We start from the raw sequence: 19,672 nt of genomic DNA on the forward strand, positions 1-19,672 counted from the left end.
AACATGCCAAGTTTTGGGGCCACAGCTGGTGTGTTCTTACCTTAAGAATTGTTGAGACTCAACCACTACAGATGAGCAGGTAGGTCCCCTCTGGGAGACTGCGGGGCAGGGTGACAGGATGAATGAGGGGTTGAGGGAGTGAAGAGAAGAAGACTAGAGGTGTGGAGCTCAGCCCACGCAGGAGCCCAGAGGGCAGCAGAGGACAGGGTGGATAGGGAGAAAGACCCATCTTGTCCCCTACAAGTGGCGCATGCCGGCCTGGCTACTAGAGCCCAGGGGCTCTGGGTTTCTGATGGGCAAGGATAGACTCATAAAGGGCATGAGAAGGGCAAAAAGCTTTGATCCCTAAAGGCTACCTCAAGAATAGGCATGGCCTGGACCAACAAAAGTGAGTAGGCCGTGATCTCTGGCACGAGGGTGGCCTACTGTAGCCCAAGCCTGCTGCTGCCTGCCTGTCTTCTCCCTCATGGAACAGTTCAGACCAACAGGATGGTTCTGCTGTAAGAACCACCAACAGCACCATAGGGCCATCTTAATGCAGAACAAAGCAAGTCCAGGCCCGCTGTGTACACCCTGTTGGCCCTCTGGTTTGGTCACCTTGATTCTCTCAAGCCCTGACCTCTTTTTCCCTTACAGATCCTATTCCAAATCTCAGTCCTGGGTGGCACCCAATTCTCCCTGTCTGACCTCTGTGCCCTCTCTCACCACCCGACTCACCCCTCCACTCCACCCCTTGATTTGCCTCTTTTCTTCTGTAGCTTTCTCCTAGTCACTTCTCAGCTCCAAGAACCATGGACTCAAGATGCCTGGGTCACTCCTTCCCTTCTCCCCTAATGGCCCTTGCCAAGAGGCAAGAAGCAGAGCTCCACTCCTGGCACCAGGTCACCTCGCCTGACCCACGCTGCCTCAGTATGGGTGGTGCCAGGAGAGTGAATCATAGCAGCACAGGCCTGCCTATGGGGCTAGCTGGGCTCTGCCTTCGGTGACAGTGGGCAGCTCTGCACAGCCAGAAGAGGGGCAATGAGGAGGAGCTCATGGGAGTTGCAGTTCCATCTAGGTCTGCTTCCAACCCAGATCCTAAAGATTCTGGACAGGGCACACATTCAGATTTCTGGGTGCCTGCAAGAGTCTTTTATCTCAGCTTCCCTTTGTCAGCCTTACCTAAGGAAGGTGCACTCACTGCTGGGTGTGGTGGCCACTGGCAAAATCTTCCCCATGTCAAGTGCTCCCACACCCACTGCTCTCAGAATCCCACAGTGACTGGTCCAATTCCACAAAGAAGGAAAATGGAGCCCTGCTTGATAATCTGCCCAAGTTACATTCTGTCCAGCATGTAGCAAGATGGGCTTGAGCCTCTAGCCTGCCAGGTGAAAGCACTTCGGCCTATATACCCTCTGAGAAGGGGTGGGGATCCATCCCTGTCCACTTAATCCCCTGCTGAGGGGGATATTAAGTCCCTCCCAACTCCGTCCACCTTTCTCCCGTGGTGTCATCCTCACCCTAGGAGCAGATGGCATGAGACAGCCTCTGAGCCAGAGGACTTTTCTTCCCTTCTAGACAGCAAGCCCCCTCTCCCACCCCGCCTGTCAGATCCCTAGCAGTCACCACACAGGCCACATACTCCAACTCCTGCATTTTATTTCTGTAGAAAGCCCCAGCCCTGCCTAGCCTGATCCCATCTCCAGGACTACCGAAAAGTAGAAAAGCTCTGGGTAACGGTGCATGAGGCATAGGGTACACCCCGAGATCGAATCTGCAGGGTGTGGAAGGTAAGGGGTGGGTTGGGGCCTGAGGAGCCCGGATTCAGGGACTCAGTGTGAGGCTCCATCACAGTCACAGGAACTGCATAGGACAGCATCTGGGGCCGATCATCATGGCGTCTCACCGTGCCCTTGCCCAGGAGGTGCAGGATGCAGGACAGGACATCGGTACTGCTGCAGGCAGATCCCCTACCAAGGCCACTGACCAAACCCCTGGGGGGACATGGGCCCTTCTGCCAAGCCTCCAGCACCTTATATGGAGAAGGAAGGGGGAACAACAGGTCAGAGACACCCAGCTCACCCCACATCTAGCTTCCACTCCAAGCACATGCTGCCAGGGCAATGAACTCTAAGGACGCCAGGTACACGCCAACCTCAACCCTCACAGGCACCATAGTGAACCAGAGGCTTCAAATGTGGACCCACCTCCCTCTGTGGACTGCGCCCCCGACCCCAAAGCTCCCTCACCCACTGCCCACCCTGGCCTACCAGACAGACAAGCTGGTCAATGTGCAGCCCCTTTTCCCCATGGGCCTTGAGGATTCGGACAATGAGGCAGTTCAGAAGGTTCCGTCTCTTCTCCAGGTTCCGGCCCTCTTCATCCTCAGCTTTCAGGTACGTCTGAGGTGGGATGAGCCACTCGGTGCCCCACCTTGGCCTGGGCTCCTGGCTGTCATCTCGAATCTTGAGCACACCTGCAATAAGCACGTCACTCGGTCAGGCGGCCCACAACCAGGCTGGCCTGGCTCAGGCCCCTCTGCCCTAAGTACATACCTCCTGGGACATCCTTTTGCTCATGAAGGTCCAGGGGGCCTCTTGAAGAGGTGAGAAGTCCAATCGCCTGATTCAGCATGTCTGCAGAGAGCCCCGAGAGTGCCAGCAGACTCTCCACGGAGACCGCCTTAGAGATGAGGAGGGAACATTCAGGGCTTTCCCAAGACGGTCTGACATGTAGTGCCCAAGGGGTGGGGTGGAGAGGGTGGGGGGAAGGAGGACAGGAGTCCAACAAAGTTTAGGAAGAAAGGTGAGAGGAGGTGGGAGAGAGCAGGGAGGAAGACAGCTGCGCCACCTTCCGGTCGTTGAGATACAGCAGCAGCCACATCTGCACAGTAGACACATGCAGGGTCAGGTCCCCAAACTGCACCACAGCCCGGCCCAGCCATGTCCACTGCAGCCGCCTCTGCGGGCCCTGCTCTAGGGCAGGGTAGCTCTGACCTGAGAAGGATCAGGAAAGAGGAGAGAGGGAGACAAAGAGCAGGAAAAGGAGGAAATCGGAGCTGGTGAGGGTGCACCACTGGTTGGGCTTTGGCCCCGCTAGTCAAGGAGCCTGCGGCCCAGCATTTGTGGACACTGGTTCCTGGCCCCAGCGTTCCAGAGCTCAGCCTTCTCTGCTGCCTCCCAGATGAGCTTCAGGCATCTGGGAGCCCACTGGTGCCTAGCCCTGTACCAGGCAGGCTCTGATCAGTGCCTTCAAGGAATTCCCCATTTTTTTTAGGGAGACAAAACTGTGAAGTAAGGAAGGCAGGGGCTCTCATGGACTGGAATATCCCTGAGAGAGAGGACAATGTCTCTCCTGTTAGTCTGGGACTCCCTGAGGGTAGGTCTGATTTCCCTTCCCCCTCCTTTATCGCTTGCCCAGCCCAGGATCAGTCACCATCGGGGAGCTCAGGTTACAGTGACCAACCAGGAGCCAGGCACCTGCCACTGAGAGGGAGACAGAACCCTTTCTGGTGGCCTCAGGTGCCTCCTGCCTCTATCGTCCTCACCACCCACAAAGAGTCCAGGGTCTTATTTTAAGGACAGAAAAGGCAATAGGCTGGGGATCTGGTGCCTGATACCCCCACCCACACCCCAAACCTAAGCTCCTGCTCTTTCTTCTCAAATCTACCCCATTGAGGCTTCCAACCCCAGGTTCTTCCCCAGTATCCCAACCTCTTCCCAGCCCCCCATTCTCTTTGCCCCGCTCCTCACTCCTGTTGTAGAAGTTGGAGTATCGGTTCAAAGTGCCCCTCAGGTAGGAGGGCAGGCAGGTTCTGGGGTTCAGTGTGTGGCGAATGGAGGCAATGGGCCAGCAGCGTGGTGACAAGACTAGCACAGACACTTTTGGCATTGCCCCTTCATAGTAGAGGCCCTCCTCCTCCTCCTCCTCCTCCTCTTCCTCCGTCACATCTGCGGCTGCTGCCGCCCCAGCATCCTCGGCCTCCTCTTTGCACGCTCTCTCATGCTCCTTGCCACTGGCCTCATGGCCCACCTGAAGAAGGAGCACAGGGGTCCCAAAAGCCAGCAGGCCTCCTCTGGTCTGCTCCGTGCCACTCTTCTTACCCAGCCTCCCATTTGCTAATCTCTTCCCTGGCACCCACCTGTATTTTCTTCTCTGTGTCCTCCAGCTTTAGGAGCTCCTGATCGAGCCGCTGGAGCTGGTAGACGTGGAACTGGCGCTGCAGCTCCTCAGAGGTGCTCAGGCTCCGCAGCATCTGCTGGGGCAGGCGGTTGGGGAAACAGGGACCGATCTGCTCCAGCACGGCCCCCTCCAGCCAGCTCGAACCCAGGCTCAGGAGACGGTCTGACATGTAGTGCCTGCAGCACACACAGCCCAGGCCTAACCTTGGTGTGGGCACTCGGCATGGCCCAGCCGCCTCCTGCTCCAGGCCTCCAGCTTGCCTGGACCCCAGACTCCCAGGACCGGCAAGCTGGCCCTGCCCCTGTCATCCTGCCTGCCCCCACCTCCCACTCCCTAAGTTCATACTCACTGGTAGTAATGCTCAAAGGTGGTGGCTATTTCCAGGCCAGAGAAAATCAGGACAGTTTCCAGGCATCGCTGCAATTGCGCCAGCATTTCCATTTCCCGGGCCCCACCAATCCGGCTGCCCTGGATCCCCTGGTCAATGTGCCGGGCAAACTGTTCACTCACCTGGGCAGTGGGAACAGCACAGGAAAACAGTGAATGGGCGAGTGGAGGTGAGTGGGAGCAGTGAGGAAGGTCTGACACAGCAGATATGAATGCTCAAAGCTTCAAAAACTGGTCAACACCTTCATAAAACTCTTTCACAAAGTCATTAACAATTGTGCAAATCCACAATATTTACAATTACGAAGTGTTTTTTCATGTTGAGCATGTCTAAAAGTCAAACTAATAATAATTTACTTTTTATTTTTAAAATATTTCTTTGTGATTTTTAGAGAGAGAGAGGGAGAGAGAAAAACATTGATGTGAGAGTGAAACATGGATGGGCTGCCTCCTGCATGCCCCCCCACTTGGGAATGAGCTGGAAACCCAAGTATGTGCCCTTAACAGGAATCAAACTGGAAACCTTTCTGTGTACAGGAAGACGCCTAACTGAGCCACACCGGCCAGGGCTAACAATAAGACTTTAACATGAGGAAATAAGTTATGTGCATAAAGATGGTAACTCTGCAGCAATACTGATGAAACAGAATTACCAGAAGCAACTCAGGTAGCTGCTGCCTCACCTTCCCACTGAACTGTTCTCTGCTTACCAGTGAGCTAGTTACATTTTAGTTTATTTATCATTTGCTAAACTCTGTGTCTTCCCTAGAAGGCTGTAAATTGTTGAGGGGAGGGGCTTCGTCTATCTTCAGCTCTTATCACAGTGCCTGACACATTTTAAGCGCTTGTTAAATATTTATGGGATGACAGGAATGAAGGAGTAAATCATAGTTCATCCATTAGATGGAATTTATGCACAAAGAAAAAATGAGGGCAAATAGCAACACTGGAAAAGGCTTTTAATGTAATGATCAAGGAAAACAGGATAAAGCATCTTAGCTACTTGTGAGTAAATTGTTAAATCATACATTCAAATAGGAGAAAGTATATCAAGATATATTAGGATGGCATGCTGCAGGTCACTGTTTTTTTCTTTGAATTTTTGATAACATGGTTATATACCAATACCTGTTGCTTGCTAAATGGGAGTGGAACGGTGGGCCATTTTGTGAAGGTGGGGAAAGGAGGGTCTGTGGGAAGAGGCCCAGGGCTGAGGTGAGGGTGGGAGGCTTACGTGGGCAGCTTTGAGAAAAGGGAGCTTCAGAAAGGCCCCAGCACAGCCATTCTGCAGCGCCAGCAAGAAGGCGGCCCGTGGCCCAAACAGCTCTGAGCTTGATGTCTGCAGATTATTAAAGTGCTCACAGTAGCTTGGCACAAAGTCATCATCCTGCCAGTGTGAGGTCAGAAAGCTGTTCACCTGGGGGAAGGGGCAGCGGCGTGAGGAGGCGACCCAACAGGCTACCACTGCAGTTTCGCCCTCCCCCCCGCCCCTGCGCCTGCCCACCTGCTCCTCCACCGCCGCCTGCCAACAGCGGGTCAGGTTTTTCATGATGCTGCTGGGAAGCCCCTGGGTAGCCAGGGAGCTCCAGTCGTGGCTTCTGTTTCTGCCCTCTGTGGAGACAGAGAGGGGCAAGGGCGGGGCAGCCCTTCGGCTCCTGGGTTCCCATTCAAGGCTGAGCCCATTCCTGATATGTTGCCCTCCCAAATGATGCTCCTGGGTGGGTGTGACATACACTTGGAAGATGAATAGGCTGAGCACATAGGGAGGGGTAGGGTGAGGAGGGGCAGAAACTAGTATGTGAGTGGGGGCACACAGGCAATGCCCCTGCCAAGCTCTTGTCTGAATCCCCCGGTACTCACTGGGCCGAGGAGTGGCCACCACCGCAGTGGGCACCTCACAGGGCTCTACGTGCACCAGCAGGTGGGTGAGGCGGCGCACCCTCGAGGAGAAAGCTGCCGCACGGCTCTGAGGGTTGTCCCGACACTCGAGGTACTGGTCCAGCAGCCAGCCCAGGGGACTAATACCGTCTTCATCTAGAGGTCAAGAAAAACAAGCCAAGGCAGGGCATGTCTCCAGGGCAGAGGGAGAGGCTGGCTGGACTGGAGCGTGGAGGAAGCAACTAAACAGGACGACATGGGGAAGGGAGATAGCAAGGCCCCTCCTGATCTCTATAGTATCGGCTGGCACCTGAGAGACATCGGAAAGGAGGTGGCCCCTGGGTTGTGAGAAGAGGGGCACTGGGGTACCAAACAAATGCGCAGGTCCCAAAAGGGTCAAGAGAATAACCCAGGTGGCTCCAGGATAGAGCAAGAAGAGGCCGGTTACTGAGGCCAACAACGGGATGGTAAAGGGGCCAGGGGTCGGACAGTTACCGGGGGAGGTGATGTTCTGCACCAGGGGGCTGACCAGGGCCTCCCAGCAGGTCTTGCCCAGCGCCTGGGCAGCTTCGTTGTCAGGGAGGAAGTGATCAGCAAAATTCTGCTCCTGGCGCAGAGCCCCATTGAGTCTGGGGGTGAGAATGAAGCAGGACAGTGTCAGGGGCTCGAGGTGTAAGTGACCCCAGTGTCCACCCAGACTCAGACTGCCGGCTCATCCCCAGCAACCAGACCAAATCTCTACTCGGTACTTGAGAGCTCACCAAATGTTAACTGGCACATTCCACTACCAGCCCACCAGAGAAATCTCATCTTTATTTTTTCCTTCCCTCCCCAGACTGCAGAACACTCCAGCCCCTCCCCAAGCATGTTAACTTTCTCTTATGCCCCCCGTAGAACCTGCCCAGCAGCCTCTGTAATAGTCCCACCTTTCACACATACTCAGGCATGCACACATGCTCGCACACACCTAGAACTCAGGTGCAGGAGACTCCTGCGGTCCTCTGCGATGTCCTGGCTCCAGGCCTGCGCCCGAACCATGTAAAAGAGGCGTGTGTGACGACAGAGCTGCTCCCGGAACACTGGCCAGAAGGTGGGCTTGGGGCCCAGGACCTCCAACCCTCGAATGCGCGTGTCAATGCCGCCCTGCAAGGCACACAAGCCTGTTTTCGCCTGGTCCACAGTCTCTTCAGGATGGACTGGAGTCAGCCACACCCTCATGCCTCACCCCTGGAGCTGCCCACAACCCAGGCTGGAGCTCTGGCCCAAGATCTACAAGTTACAGGGCCCTACCTGCTGGCAGCGCTTTATGCGGATCTGGATGATGGGCCAGAAGCGGTTCAGGTTCTCCAGGAGGATCACCCGGCTGGCGGAGGGCATCACATTGACCTTGCGGGGGGCAGAAAAGGCTGTCACTTCCATATGTGTGGATGAGTGCTGAGAGCACAAAGTCTGTTCCTGTCCCCTCGCTATATCCTTCCCTTCCCCAGAGCAGGGATGTGTGGGATCCTGAAGAAAGGGTGCTAATGCCACCCTCACTGTTCAGGGCCTGATGCCCTAACATAAGCACAAGGATAAAGGACTCTACTTTCTATGGGGTGCAAGACAGGGAGGAATGTAGGAGTCTAGGCAGGAAGGTTGATTCTGTGAGAGGTGGTCTAATAGTACAGGGGTCCCTACCGAGTTGAGTTCTGTGTTAAGAGAGCTGGTGCTGTCGCCCCCAAACACCACCACCCTGGCTGGCATGTAACTCGAGTCTTCACCAGCCACCAGCAGAGTCAGCTGCCTGGGAACAGAGAAGAGGAACCAGTTGGAACTGGAACCAGTCATATCCTTGTAGACAGAGCGAAGGGGATTCTGGTCATGTTCACGAAGGTGGTGCTTCCCCCAAGACAAACACAGGAATTGTGAGCAAGTGGAGGTGTGGCCACGCATGTGCATGGAGACTGTTACCTGATGAGGATGCCCTGGTGCATGTGCAAGGTGATGTAGTGGGAGCCAGTGCTGCCGTTGGACTCCCAGTAGGTCTTAGGGTTGCGGTCGGTGAGCTTGCCGGCCCGGTGCGGGTTGGAGGACACCTCCACCTTCTCCCAGCACTTGTCCTCCTTCACTTCCACACTGGAGCCTGGGGGCAGTGGCAAAGGGTGGTGGTCAGAGCCTGGCAGGTGTGGAGGGAAAACAGACATAGGTATGGGGACATGGAGTAATGTGGGGACAGACACGAACCCTGGCACAGATATCTGAGAAACACGTCAAAGAAGGGGATGTTGATGGGTCGGTGGGTTCGCCTGTGGTCTTCGATCTGACCCAGCACCATCTGCAGTCAGAACATCAGAGAGAAGGGGCACAAAGAGGAAGGAGGAACACGAAGAAACACAGAACCACGCTGGAGAAAAGACCCAGCAGCAATGGGATTCCTCCATAACACTGACAGAGGGCACATGGGGCAGAGGTGCAGAGAACAAACGACCCCAGCTTTACTAGACTCACCTGCCTTTTCCAACTTCAGAAACACAGCCCTCTCCCCTCCACTGCTCAGGTTTCCTATCCTTACCCGGCTGTGAACCCACAGCTTCCCGTCCTTCCTCCTGACCTGAATACAGCCTCCCAGGATGTTGGTGGTGAGTTTCCGGTAGAGATGGGCATGCTTCTCACACTTGAACACCATATCCCGCAGTTCTTGGGCCATATCCAGCTTTCCCAGGTGCTTTTCCAGGGCCTTGGAGATGGCATCTCGGGCTCCCAGCTGATTCAGCACCACGGCATAGTCCCTGCTCACTGAGGCCAGGTGGTGCAGGAAGAAGATCAGTTCCTGGAGCACCTGGGGTGGGGGCAGGGGAGGTGAATCAAAGGGACAAGGCACAGGCCACAAGGTCATCTGCAGTAGTGTTTACTATATACCCACTGGGTACTGGGTACTGGGGCCATTAGAGTGAAGAAGAGAGTGAGGAAGTAAAAGGACAGGGATGGGGGAGTCACGAGGGCTGGGTGGAGTGAGAGAACCAAAGACAAACTGAAATGGAAAAGCCAGGAGATGCCCTGCCCCCCTGGGGTTCTAGACTTCTGATTGTTTTCAATAGGTGCAGAGAGCACCCCAGCTTGTTTTTTTCAGGTCCAGCTGTCCCAAGAGCCAGCTGTGGGGCTGCATTTTGAGATCCTTGGGCACTAAACAAACACCTGTTAGCAGGGAGAGGGCTGAGAGGGACCAGATGTGTGTGTGCACACTCAGTGAGTCCACCTCGGAAACTAAAACCTGGGTAACAGCCACAGGTGAATACTGCAGACAGCCACTGACACCACGCTGACTCCTCCTTCCCAAGCCTTCTGTGTCCAGGGTGTCTTTGTGGCAGGGGGCCCTGGATGTGACAGTCCCCGCTGCCTCCATTATCCCCAACAGGCCCAACCAAATGGGAGCCACTGAGGCTCTTAATGTGATATGGATATAACCTTTGGTGTAAAAAAAGAGATGGCAAATAAGATCATACATTTGGGTTTGTTTACATCTGTGTAAGGTAACGTAGGAAGGATATATAAATTAATAAAGCGGTTACCACTGAGGGGTGTGTGGGGGGCACTGGGAAAACAGATTTAGGTGGGAGTGAGAATTCTCAATGTATACTTTGCTACATCGTTTTGACTTGTGAACTGTGTGAATGTATTACCTATTTAAAGAAATAAAATTCAATTTTAAAAACAAAACCCATACCAAGGGCACAAAGCTCCACTGTGCCCTTCAGAGCCCACCCAGGAGGTCTGCCTTATCAGAGGCTGCCTTGCATCCTCTGCCTTCAGCATCCCCCCAGAGCAGGCAGGGGTACCTCTCGGTCAGTGTCTGGGGACCGCAGGCAGGCCATGCAGGCATCCATGGCCTCGTGCCAGGGGAGCAGCAGCGCCTCAGGGAAGTCCACCAGCCGTATCAGGATTCTGGGGAGCAGGAGTGGGAGGAGAGGTGTGCAGCAAGCCTCGGGGACCCCTTTGCCCACCCCACCTCACTGCCCCATCACCTCAGAATAGCCAGGTGCAGGGCCTTGTTGGCGGCTGGAGTGTCGAGGCTCTGCATCAGCACCAGGAAGGGCTGGGGCTGCCGCTGCAGCAGCAGCAGCAGTGACCTGACCTCGCTCTCCTGGGTTCCCTCTGACCTGAGGGCTTGCTCCAGGTCCAGGATGATTTTCCCAGCTGGCCCGTAACCCTCTACCAGATGACGCAGGGGGCTGCTGGGACACGGTGTCAGCGGTTCTTTTGCTACAGGACAAGGGAAGTCACAGGATTGGCCACTGTTAGTGATATCAAGGATCAGAAAAGGACATTCATAACTTTCAATCTGGTTTCCTAATTTCTCCTAAAAATGTTTTTGACTTGCTTTGTTTACCTAAAAGTTAGGTTTTGGGATCTCATAACATCTCATAATATACTTATAAGACAGGTTCATGACAAATTTTATATTCTATATCCTTAAATTTGCAAAGGAGCTTCGTGTCTACAAAATGCAGAGCACTTTCCTATATCTAAAAGCATGCAAGAATTTGTTTTTCTCTACACTAGGAAAAATTAAATGTGGAGGGTGGGCTTTTGAAGGCTTTAAACTCTCTCAGTTTTCTAACTTTACATCCGCCTTCATTATTTGGAGGGAGCCCAATGTCTGCTTCTCTCATTCATTGCTCATCTCTAAGTTTCAGTTTCTCCCTAAGGTGCCATCTCTGGCAGACAGGATTGCACAAAGATCAGCACAGACATCTCTCCTCGACTCATGCCCTCCTAGAGGCCACTCTGTTTGGTGCCCCACCTTCCACTCTGGCTGCATCTGCTGATTCCTGAGGCTTGGCCTGGGCTTCCAGCAGGGATGGGTAAGCTGGCTGCCCTGCCAGGGCCTCGGGCGCGTATTTCCTGTAGACACGGCAGTTGAGCAGGTCCCTGAGAGCGCTGTCATCGAGTCGCTGTGGCAAAGCGAGTAGCAGCTCTTGGGCCAACTCCATGGGCACCGCCAGCTCGGCTAGGATCTCATCATCCAGAATCTGCTATTGGGAGAAGCTCTCACTGCAGGCAGCCCTGGGGACTCCAGGGCACTTGGTGGGTTGGGGACTTGCATATACTTTCTCCATCCTGAACCTCCCATGGCTGACAGCTAGCTCCTCCCAAACAGCTTGCCAATACCACCAAATATTTTAGACCCCTTCCCTGCAGCCCCTACGCTATTAACCTCCACGTCCCATTCTGAGCCTTCCAAATGCTCTATCACAGTCCAGCCCTCACAGTGGAGCCCTCCAACTTCTGTGTGTCTCCAGGCCAGCTCTACCTCCCCGTCCAGGTTCTCCTGGAGTATCTGGAGAACCTCCTGATGGTCAGGTCCCTCCAGCTTCTTGATGAAGAAGAGGAGCTCCCACCACTCGGCTTGGGTCAGGTGTTCGCTCTCCTCAGTGTCCTCGTCTTCAGGCAGCACGTAGGGCATGGCATAGAGCTCTGACATGGGCTTCCATCGCCAGGAGGGCAGGGCTGTGGAAATGGATCATAAGGCACAATGGTGGCACTGCCTACCCAGCCAGACCACTGCTCCTGTGCTCAAAGCTTACTCCAGCTTCCTCTCTGGGCTCACCTACACCCTGGCCTCCACTGACCACTGCCCCCTGGTACTCCTCAGCCTCAACCATGTCCTCAGTGTCTTCCTCAAAACCCAGAATCTCCAGCATGTGCCAGTGTACCCAGTAGGTGCGGCCAGTCGATTCCCACAGCACCTGGAAGACATGGGAAAGAAAGAGGAAAGGGGAATAGAGCTCACTTAACAACTGGCTGTGGCCGAGAGGACACAGAGACTTCAGGTGAGCCCTTAGCCAGGTTTGGAAAAACCCCTAGATAGCAAAACACTGGGATATGGAGAACATGGGCACACACACAGGATGCCCTCCTCTACTGGCACTGGCTCTGCCTCTCCTCTCACCTGCCCTTGATGACTTATGCCCTTGTACTTCCTCCTGACCTCAAACATCTGTCTCCCTGACCCCACCTCTGGGAAAGTCTTGCTGTATCAGTTCCTCCTGGGAGTCTTCTTGACCTCATAGCCTTCTAAACTCAGGTTTTCTCAGCCCTTCAAATAGCCTCCCTTCTCAATAGACCCCCCTTTGACGATTTCAATTCTCTTGGGGGTTTTCTTCCTGGGTGGCCGGCCAGGGCCCTCTGCATGAAAGCCCCAGCTATGCACCACCCAAAAAGATCCCTAACAGTGTCCCACCAACCACCATGCGCTCGCTCACCTGCACAGGGGGCACACCATTGTTGCTCTGCCGGAACTCGCCCTCATCCCCAGCGCTGATCTCCTCAAAATCATCCAGCATCCGCACTCGCATCCCTGGTTGCAGCGTATCCCGCACATACAAGGCATAGGTATTGCCACTTGCAAACTCAGAGCGAGGGCGAAACCGCCTTGACCTCCGGAGGGAGGGCTGGGCCTGAGTGGGTGGCAGCCCTTGGCCTGCATCTGCCAGCTGGGGCTGGAAGATGGAACAGGAAGATGGGGCCGAGGGCCCCTCTCTGCTCGAGGCCCAGTCCCAGCGCATGGCCTGCACCAGCTCTGAGATCAGGGTGCCCATGGCCATGCTGAATTCCAGCTCCAGCCGACCCCTCTCCCCACTCAACTCCTCGGGAGCAGAGCTGCTTTGGGCTCCAGATTCTGCAGCACTGTCATTCAGCTGGTCCAGGAGGGAGGTGACATGCAAATAGCGCTTCACCAGGGAGAAGAGCAGCCTTCCTGGGACCTGTAGGACACAACTTTTGGCCTATGTCCACTTTGTCCAGCTTTAGCCCCTCTCTCCACACCGTCCTCTATAATAGATAGGTGTAATGGCCTGGTCCATAGACCTTCATAACTTCACCCCCAACGCCCCTGACAGAATACCTGTGGCAGCTGAATGCCCTCGAAAGAGATGGGGTGTTCAGAGAGCGTGGCCTGTGCAAACAGAGCCAGCAGAGCACAGCGGCTGTCAAAATCCAGGTGTTTCTCAATGGCCTCTTGCTGGCTCAGTGACAGAAGGATCTGGGTCCTGGTCCCTGTAACCCACAACCCAATCAGTAACTGCTCCCTAACCTCAACCTTCCCAGGCCTCTCTCCCAGACCCCCCTACTCCCTCAGTCCAATCGTTTTTCCACCACACACTAGCAATGACATGATTTACTTCAAAGGCCAAAACTTGCTTTTTCATATATATGAATAAGCACATATATACATATATCCTACAAGAGTCTAAAGTCTAAATTCTTCCTTTGCATAAAAAGTAAAGTAACATGAGGTTCCTGGGGACTCAGTTTTTCCTTTCTGCAGAGGTTCATACACCTATCTCCTCACCTTTTCTTCCAACTCTGAGAGAAGGGCAACAGATCATTTATGTACTGATGAGGTCAGAGGCTCCTGCTACAACATCCTGTGAGGCCCTAAGCTGACCCAGCCCCTCTCCTGCTCTCCCTTCCTCCCACACTGCTCCTCACCAGCATCATGGGAGGCCAGGGCTTGTATCATCCGGCCCGCGCTCCAGCGAATCTGATAATCGGGACTACTCAACATGTGCATGAGCAAGTCCAGGACCCTTGGGTCTTTGAAGACCCCAGTGAGGGGCTCAATGCTGGCATAGGCACTAAGCACGTGGACAGTGTGAAGCAGAGGAGCAGGAGGGATGGTGCCCACACACTCCTCCAGCTGCCGAAGGGCCCTCTGAATCAGAGACTTCACATCGGTTTCCATCTCCCCCAGCACAGACTTGTCCAGAGTCCCAGCTTCCCCTGCAGTCTCCTGGGAAGGCCAGATAACTTGGCCATTCTCGCCTAGCATCTTGTGGCAGTTGGCATAGATCTCATCATTGGACATCCATAGCAGGATGTGCTCGGCCTTGCAGTCCACTTGGCTAGAGCTCCCTTCCCCATCCTCCCCACGCCTGAGGATGAGCCAGCGGATCTGGTACTCAGGATGCCCATCGTGGCCCACTCGCTGGCGAATCAGCTCATCAGGATAGGCATGCAAGCCAGGCCCCAGGGGCACTCTGAATTCCCTGTATTGGAGTTCCTCCACCATCCTGGCCCCTGGGACAAACAAGGAAAAGAGAACAGGCAAGTGAGAGTGAGAGGTAGGTCAGAAAATCAAGCACATCCAGGAGAGGGAAAGCAAATGTGGCACCAGCTGTTGGGCTGGGTGGGGCCAGGACTAAGCAGAGAAACACTGGGGGTTTGTTCTGAGCAAACACAAAATTTGGGGGCTAAAAGGGGGCTCTAAGGCCCTGCAGCCTGGAGTGGGTTGGTTTGGAGTAGTAGGAAAGGGGGGGTGGGGGTGGGAAGCCTTAGAGTTACAAGGGCATCCCAAGGCCCTAGGTAGGTGGAGGCAGCCCCCGGAAAGGGGTATGCGCCGCCAGAGCGGGTGTGTTGGGAGTGGTGGCTGGAGAGCGACACCGGAGTGTGTTTGGGAAGCTGTATGGGAAGCGGTGCTAGCTCCAACGCTTGAAGCACAGAGTGAGTCGCAGAGGAAAGAGAACTGGTGGAGTAGGGCGCAAGGCGCGATGGGCTGGGAGGGGGGGCTGGTGGGCTGCCGGAGCCCAAGACTGGAGGCACTGGAGCCACTGGAGCAGCAAGACCGGTGGGGGCAACGCGAGGCGCGGGACAAAGTGCGGAGCCCCGGTGCGTGACGGGCGAGGCTTGGTGGACCGGGGTCTGAGGCCTGAGGAGCTGGGGAGGGGGGAAAAGGGGGCGCGTGCAACAAGGTGGGGGTAGGTGGCTGGGCAAGATAAACCAGAATCCCGAGGCATAGTGGAATGGGGAATGCGAGGTCGGGTACGGAGCAAGGCTCGGTGGGCTAGAGGGAGGAAAACCCAGGGTAGGGGCAGGGGGCCGCGGCGGGGCTCTGGCCACCTCAGAAGTAGATGGGGGTCCTGGCGCGAGGCCTGTCCTTCGCTGAGATAGGAGCGCGGCGACGTTGGGGGCGACGCTGGCTGATGGAGATTTGGGCCCCGCCGGAGCCCGGGGTGGAAGGGGGCGTGCCTCCGCGGGGCGTTCAGGCAGGGGGCGTGGCGAGCAGGGGCGCGGGGCCGGGCCCTGTCGCCGAGCGCAGGCAGGTCTGCAGCGGCTGGGGAGGGGCAGGTCCCAGCCGGTGGTGCCACCCGCCCACAGCCTGGGCTCATTTCCGCTGTACCCAGCGGAAAACTAGGGGCCCTGGGAGAGCGCTGGGGCGGAGCCGCGGGTTGCCACCTCGGCGACGCGGCACCTCCTCCTCCCGGCGCCCTTTCCTCTTCCTTTTTGTCCTCCCTCCTGCCACCGGAAGTACCTCCTGCATTTCCCCAGTCAGAACTAAGATCTTGGAGGTCGTTTATTACCCCCCTCCATTACCCATGAAGGAAGAACTGAGAGAAGGGGGAAGGCTGGAAATGAGGGTTTTGCAGCCGCAGTCTTTGCCCCATATTGTCCGTCCCTTTCTCTCCACACGCTTGTTTGCTCCTTTCTTTCTCCCGGTCCAGTATGTACCATCTCCCCTCCCAAAACACCAGTAACAGATAAAAATGGGGGTCATTTTATTAAGAGTCCAGGGATATCAGCTCTGGGCAGCAGCTGAAGGCAGCTTCACATAACTCTTCATTGGGGGCAGGGGCCGAATCTTTCGGCCAGCCCAGCCCCCCTTTCGGTGCCATAGCCCACTAGAAGGCCTCTTGCCCAGCCAGCGGTTCCGCCCAGCCTTGCCAATGACCCTTTTGTTATGATCAACGTTGGATACTCGGCCTACTGTTGCTATGCACGTTTCCAGCACCTGAGACAGAAAGATGGAAGAGAATGCACCCTGGGAGGAAAGAGCCTGACAATGTTGAGAGCAGGACTCTTGGGAAGGTTCTTACACTCAATGAGAGAAGGGGAGAGGACAAGGGAAAAGTGCAACATAACTGAACCTGAGTGCAGGTCCTACAGGAATTGAAAACAAAAGACACTGTTCTCCATTCCATTATGGTGCCAGTCTGAGTAAGCATTCCTAGTCACACAGCGCAAAAGGACAAACCCAGCTCGGGGCAGTTCCTAACATAAAACACCTGGGAGATATGTGGGCTGGGAAAGGCACATTCCAAAAATTCCTCCCTTGCTGATCCCTCCCACCTGTACCCACACACACACCTGCATCTGCCTCTTAGAGGGCAGCTGGATGATGGCTGTCCCATTCACCTTCCGCAGCAGCACACCACACGTCCCTGGGGAAGGGAGAAGCAGCTTTGCCACCCTCCACAGAGGAGGTGGGGGGCAGACGGGGGCCGCACCCCACATACTGCCCTTGCTTTGTCCTTCAGGGGCACATACACTGGAGCAGATGCATGCAGTTTTAGGTCAAAACATTAGTACTTCATCCTTATTTCCCTCTGCCAATGGACCAGACCACATATGGCCCATGGGTTCAGAGAATTATGACCTTGGGTACCACCTGGCCTTCCAAATTGTAAGACACCCCCCCCCCCCCAAGCAGCTCCTTACTTCATACCTGCAGCTCGGATATACTGGCCCCCCCGGCCTGGCTCACTCTCCACATTGTTGATGAGGGTCCCCACAGGCAAGGCCCCAAGAGGATGTGCATCTCCTTCCCGAGGAGCAACTAAAAGACAGAATTTCATCAGTACCAAAGCCCTTGCAGCCTCCCAGCCCACACACATCCGGTGGCTATCTCTCACCTGCCATTCGGCCTATGTGGTCGGAATTTAGGATTATATCTCCAGCCTGCATATTTTCTGTGGCAATGATCCAGCGTTTCCGGCTGCCCCCAGCAACCAGAGCTATGTCTGCTGACCTGTTCAGGGTGAGCGACAGGTGAGCAGACCATCTAGGCAGCCCCATATCTTCTGAAAAGCCACAGAGCAGTCATTCAGTCACACCATCATCACCCCACATCCTGAACTTGCCTACAGGGATCATAGCGGACAAGGATGACCTTCTCCTCAAATGGTCCTGGCTTGGTTTCCTGCTCTGGCCGGAACCGAAGAAAGTCAATCATGCGATAACGTTGCTTGTGGCCCCCGCCAATACCATGCACTCGGATTCGGCCTGTGGTCAGGACAGTGAGGGGACATAACCCAGGTCAGATGAACAGGCCTGTCCTGGGCAGACAGCAGTGTTTCTAAACATTATGACTCAAGCAGAAAATGATAAAAATTTTCATAGCACAATGGGGTAAATGGGGATGGGGAAACACACAGACATTGGTAAAAGCATAATTATATGATTATTAAAACTATAAGATAAATTCTTCAAGAATTTATAAAACTTCAAGATAAATTCTCTACAAATTACTGAATTCAGTAAGTTTACTGAGGGCCATGTAAATAGTGCTCAATTTCAACTGTTATCAATTTTTTAGGGATGTGAAGAAAGCTTTCATGAAACTTGCTGTGTATGCCCAGTGTTCAATGATCTAGCTTGTCTTTAGGAGCACAGACCACCTGTCTATTTGCTTTGTATTCTACTCTTGTTCTTATATACATACTATATGTAGGAGTCCAATAAGTGTGCTTTAATTATATTCCTCTGCCTGTATCAGTATACAGAACTAGGGTCCTACCATGTTTTTTCCCTTTACCATTTAAATCCTCTTGCCCTTGCTCCCACCTGTGTGGTCTCGGCCTCCAGACTTCCTCTTCTTCAAAGGTGTAGTGGTGTATGTGGTACGACTTTTCCAGGACACAAACTTGGCACTAAGGGCCACAGAGGTAAGGATTGGGCGGCAGGGGAGCAACATCGAGGTAGAGGGCAGCTGGCAGAGGGCATTGTTTGTCACCTAGAGATAAACATAAATCTCTTTCACTTGAAAGCTAACTGAAGGAGAAACATCATAGAACAGAGCAAGGGCAGAGACCAAGTTTAGCTTGTAGCTCACTTCCTCCTGGAAGCATCCCAGACCAGCTGTCCAAAAACTCTATCCTTCACAGCTTGCACAAATACCAGTGTGGAATGTTTATTCAAGTGTTTGTGTGTATTGATTACCTGTCCTCATTTGATCCTTTTACCTCTTAAGTATTTCTGTAATGGAATGTTCTTCTTTGGTGTGTCTACTAAATCTGGCTCAGTTCTCCATCTCCAAGAAACTTTTCCTTCCCTAAACAATTCTCTTCTCCAGAGCTGGTAACTTCCACATATCCATGCATCACCATCAGCATTAATGCCTTTTGCTCATTTGCATTATGTTTCTGGGAGTTTTTCAGATATGGAGGGTCAGGATTATTCTGTCTTGTTCCCTGTTGTATTCCCAGGATTTCACAGAGTAGGTTTTGAATTTTAAGTATGCATCTGCAAAACTCTACCATCAGCCAGAGAGGTTCACAGCAAGACTTTTAATTTCTCTTTACTGTGATTCATTAATCACCCACTAGGGACCATGTGATACCTTCACCTTAGGCTCCTATTCTTGGTATCTCACCCTGCATTCTCTAATCTCATCCTTAATGGTTGTTATAACGGTTACGATGTCATAACCATTATGATATAATCTCAGGCTTTGAAGCCAGACTGCCTAGCTCAAATATTTGGTGTATGACCTTAATTAAGCTGCTTATCAGTTTTCGCATATGAAAAATGGGAATAATAATATAAGGTATAACTAACTTACAGAATGGTTGAAAAGAATTCGCTTATTTAAAACCTCTTTTACTTGTGCCTGGCTTATGACAGACACCCAGTAAATGTCAATTACTACTGAAACCCGTACAACCGGTTATCTGTAAAGCACTTGTACCTCCAATATCTCGTCTGAGGAATCCAGCGGCCCTGTGAGACAGCAACAATTATACAGGAGAAAGCTGAGGATTAGAGAGACTTATCCAAGGTCACGGGCCTGCGTGACTAATGAGCAGACTCGCATCCCCGCCTATCCCCGGTGTCCCTTCTCGGGCAGCCCGAACAGAAACAGCCACATTCCCGGGTAAAGTGGATTACCTGGGCGGCCGGGAGCATACTCGGGCTGGGAGCCGCAGCACCCAGGGGCGTCAGACTCAGAGAGCCTAGAGCACGGGTCAGGACTCGTAGAGCCATGAGGGTAGCCAAGCTCCGCTGAGTTCAGCGCACCACCATTACCTTTAGCCAGGCAGCCTGGCGCTCCGGGATGACGCTAAAGGCTCTGTGTGCCGTCCCTCGCTCATGACGTAAAAGAGGCGGAAGGAAAACCAAAGAGCAAGCTGTATACACACCTCCTTTCGTGCCCGCCTGTGGTTAGAGCCAATCCTCGGGCGGCTCTTAGGTCGCGTGACTAGGGAGCAGGCCC

At 54.0% G+C, this 19,672-nt stretch overlaps 2 protein-coding genes across 6 annotated transcripts; both read right to left on the reverse strand.

The window, feature by feature from the left end:
- Positions 1–1,618: 1,618 nt before the first annotated feature.
- CUL7 (cullin 7) lies at positions 1,619–15,470 on the reverse strand. 5 transcript variants are annotated; one of them, XM_016212814.2, is made up of 26 exons: positions 15,304–15,470; positions 13,897–14,484; positions 13,310–13,461; positions 12,669–13,169; positions 12,014–12,152; positions 11,717–11,913; positions 11,207–11,438; positions 10,428–10,665; positions 10,242–10,347; positions 9,017–9,244; positions 8,650–8,740; positions 8,377–8,548; positions 8,104–8,209; positions 7,717–7,812; positions 7,394–7,569; positions 6,922–7,055; positions 6,409–6,582; positions 6,053–6,159; positions 5,783–5,965; positions 4,511–4,671; positions 4,121–4,337; positions 3,732–4,011; positions 2,830–2,975; positions 2,535–2,661; positions 2,250–2,455; positions 1,619–2,011 (listed from the first exon to the last, which is right to left on the reverse strand). In XM_016212814.2, the coding sequence occupies exons 2-26, from the start codon at positions 14,474–14,476 to the stop codon at positions 1,688–1,690; spliced, it is 5,073 nt and encodes a 1,690-aa protein (XP_016068300.2). In that variant the 5' UTR covers positions 14,477–14,484; positions 15,304–15,470; the 3' UTR covers positions 1,619–1,687. The 5 variants fall into 5 exon arrangements, with proteins under 5 accessions (XP_016068300.2, XP_016068302.2, XP_016068301.2 ...); XM_016212816.2 differs by having other exon boundaries at positions 11,207–11,435; positions 15,304–15,469; XM_016212815.2 differs by lacking the exon at positions 15,304–15,470 and having other exon boundaries at positions 13,897–14,635.
- A 472-nt stretch (positions 15,471–15,942) lies between these two features.
- Positions 15,943–19,558, reverse strand: MRPL2 (mitochondrial ribosomal protein L2). Its single transcript, XM_016212866.2, has 7 exons — positions 19,348–19,558; positions 18,025–18,193; positions 17,322–17,463; positions 17,094–17,209; positions 16,907–17,017; positions 16,549–16,622; positions 15,943–16,192 (listed from the first exon to the last, which is right to left on the reverse strand). The coding sequence occupies exons 1-7, from the start codon at positions 19,441–19,443 to the stop codon at positions 15,980–15,982; spliced, it is 921 nt and encodes a 306-aa protein (XP_016068352.2). The 5' UTR covers positions 19,444–19,558; the 3' UTR covers positions 15,943–15,979.
- Between the last annotated feature and the right edge of the window lie 114 nt (positions 19,559–19,672).

The sequence above is a fragment of the Miniopterus natalensis genome, chromosome 5, assembly GCF_054644295.1.
Source record: "Miniopterus natalensis isolate mMinNat1 chromosome 5, mMinNat1.hap1, whole genome shotgun sequence".
NCBI classification, from domain to species: Eukaryota; Metazoa; Chordata; class Mammalia; order Chiroptera; family Miniopteridae; genus Miniopterus; species Miniopterus natalensis.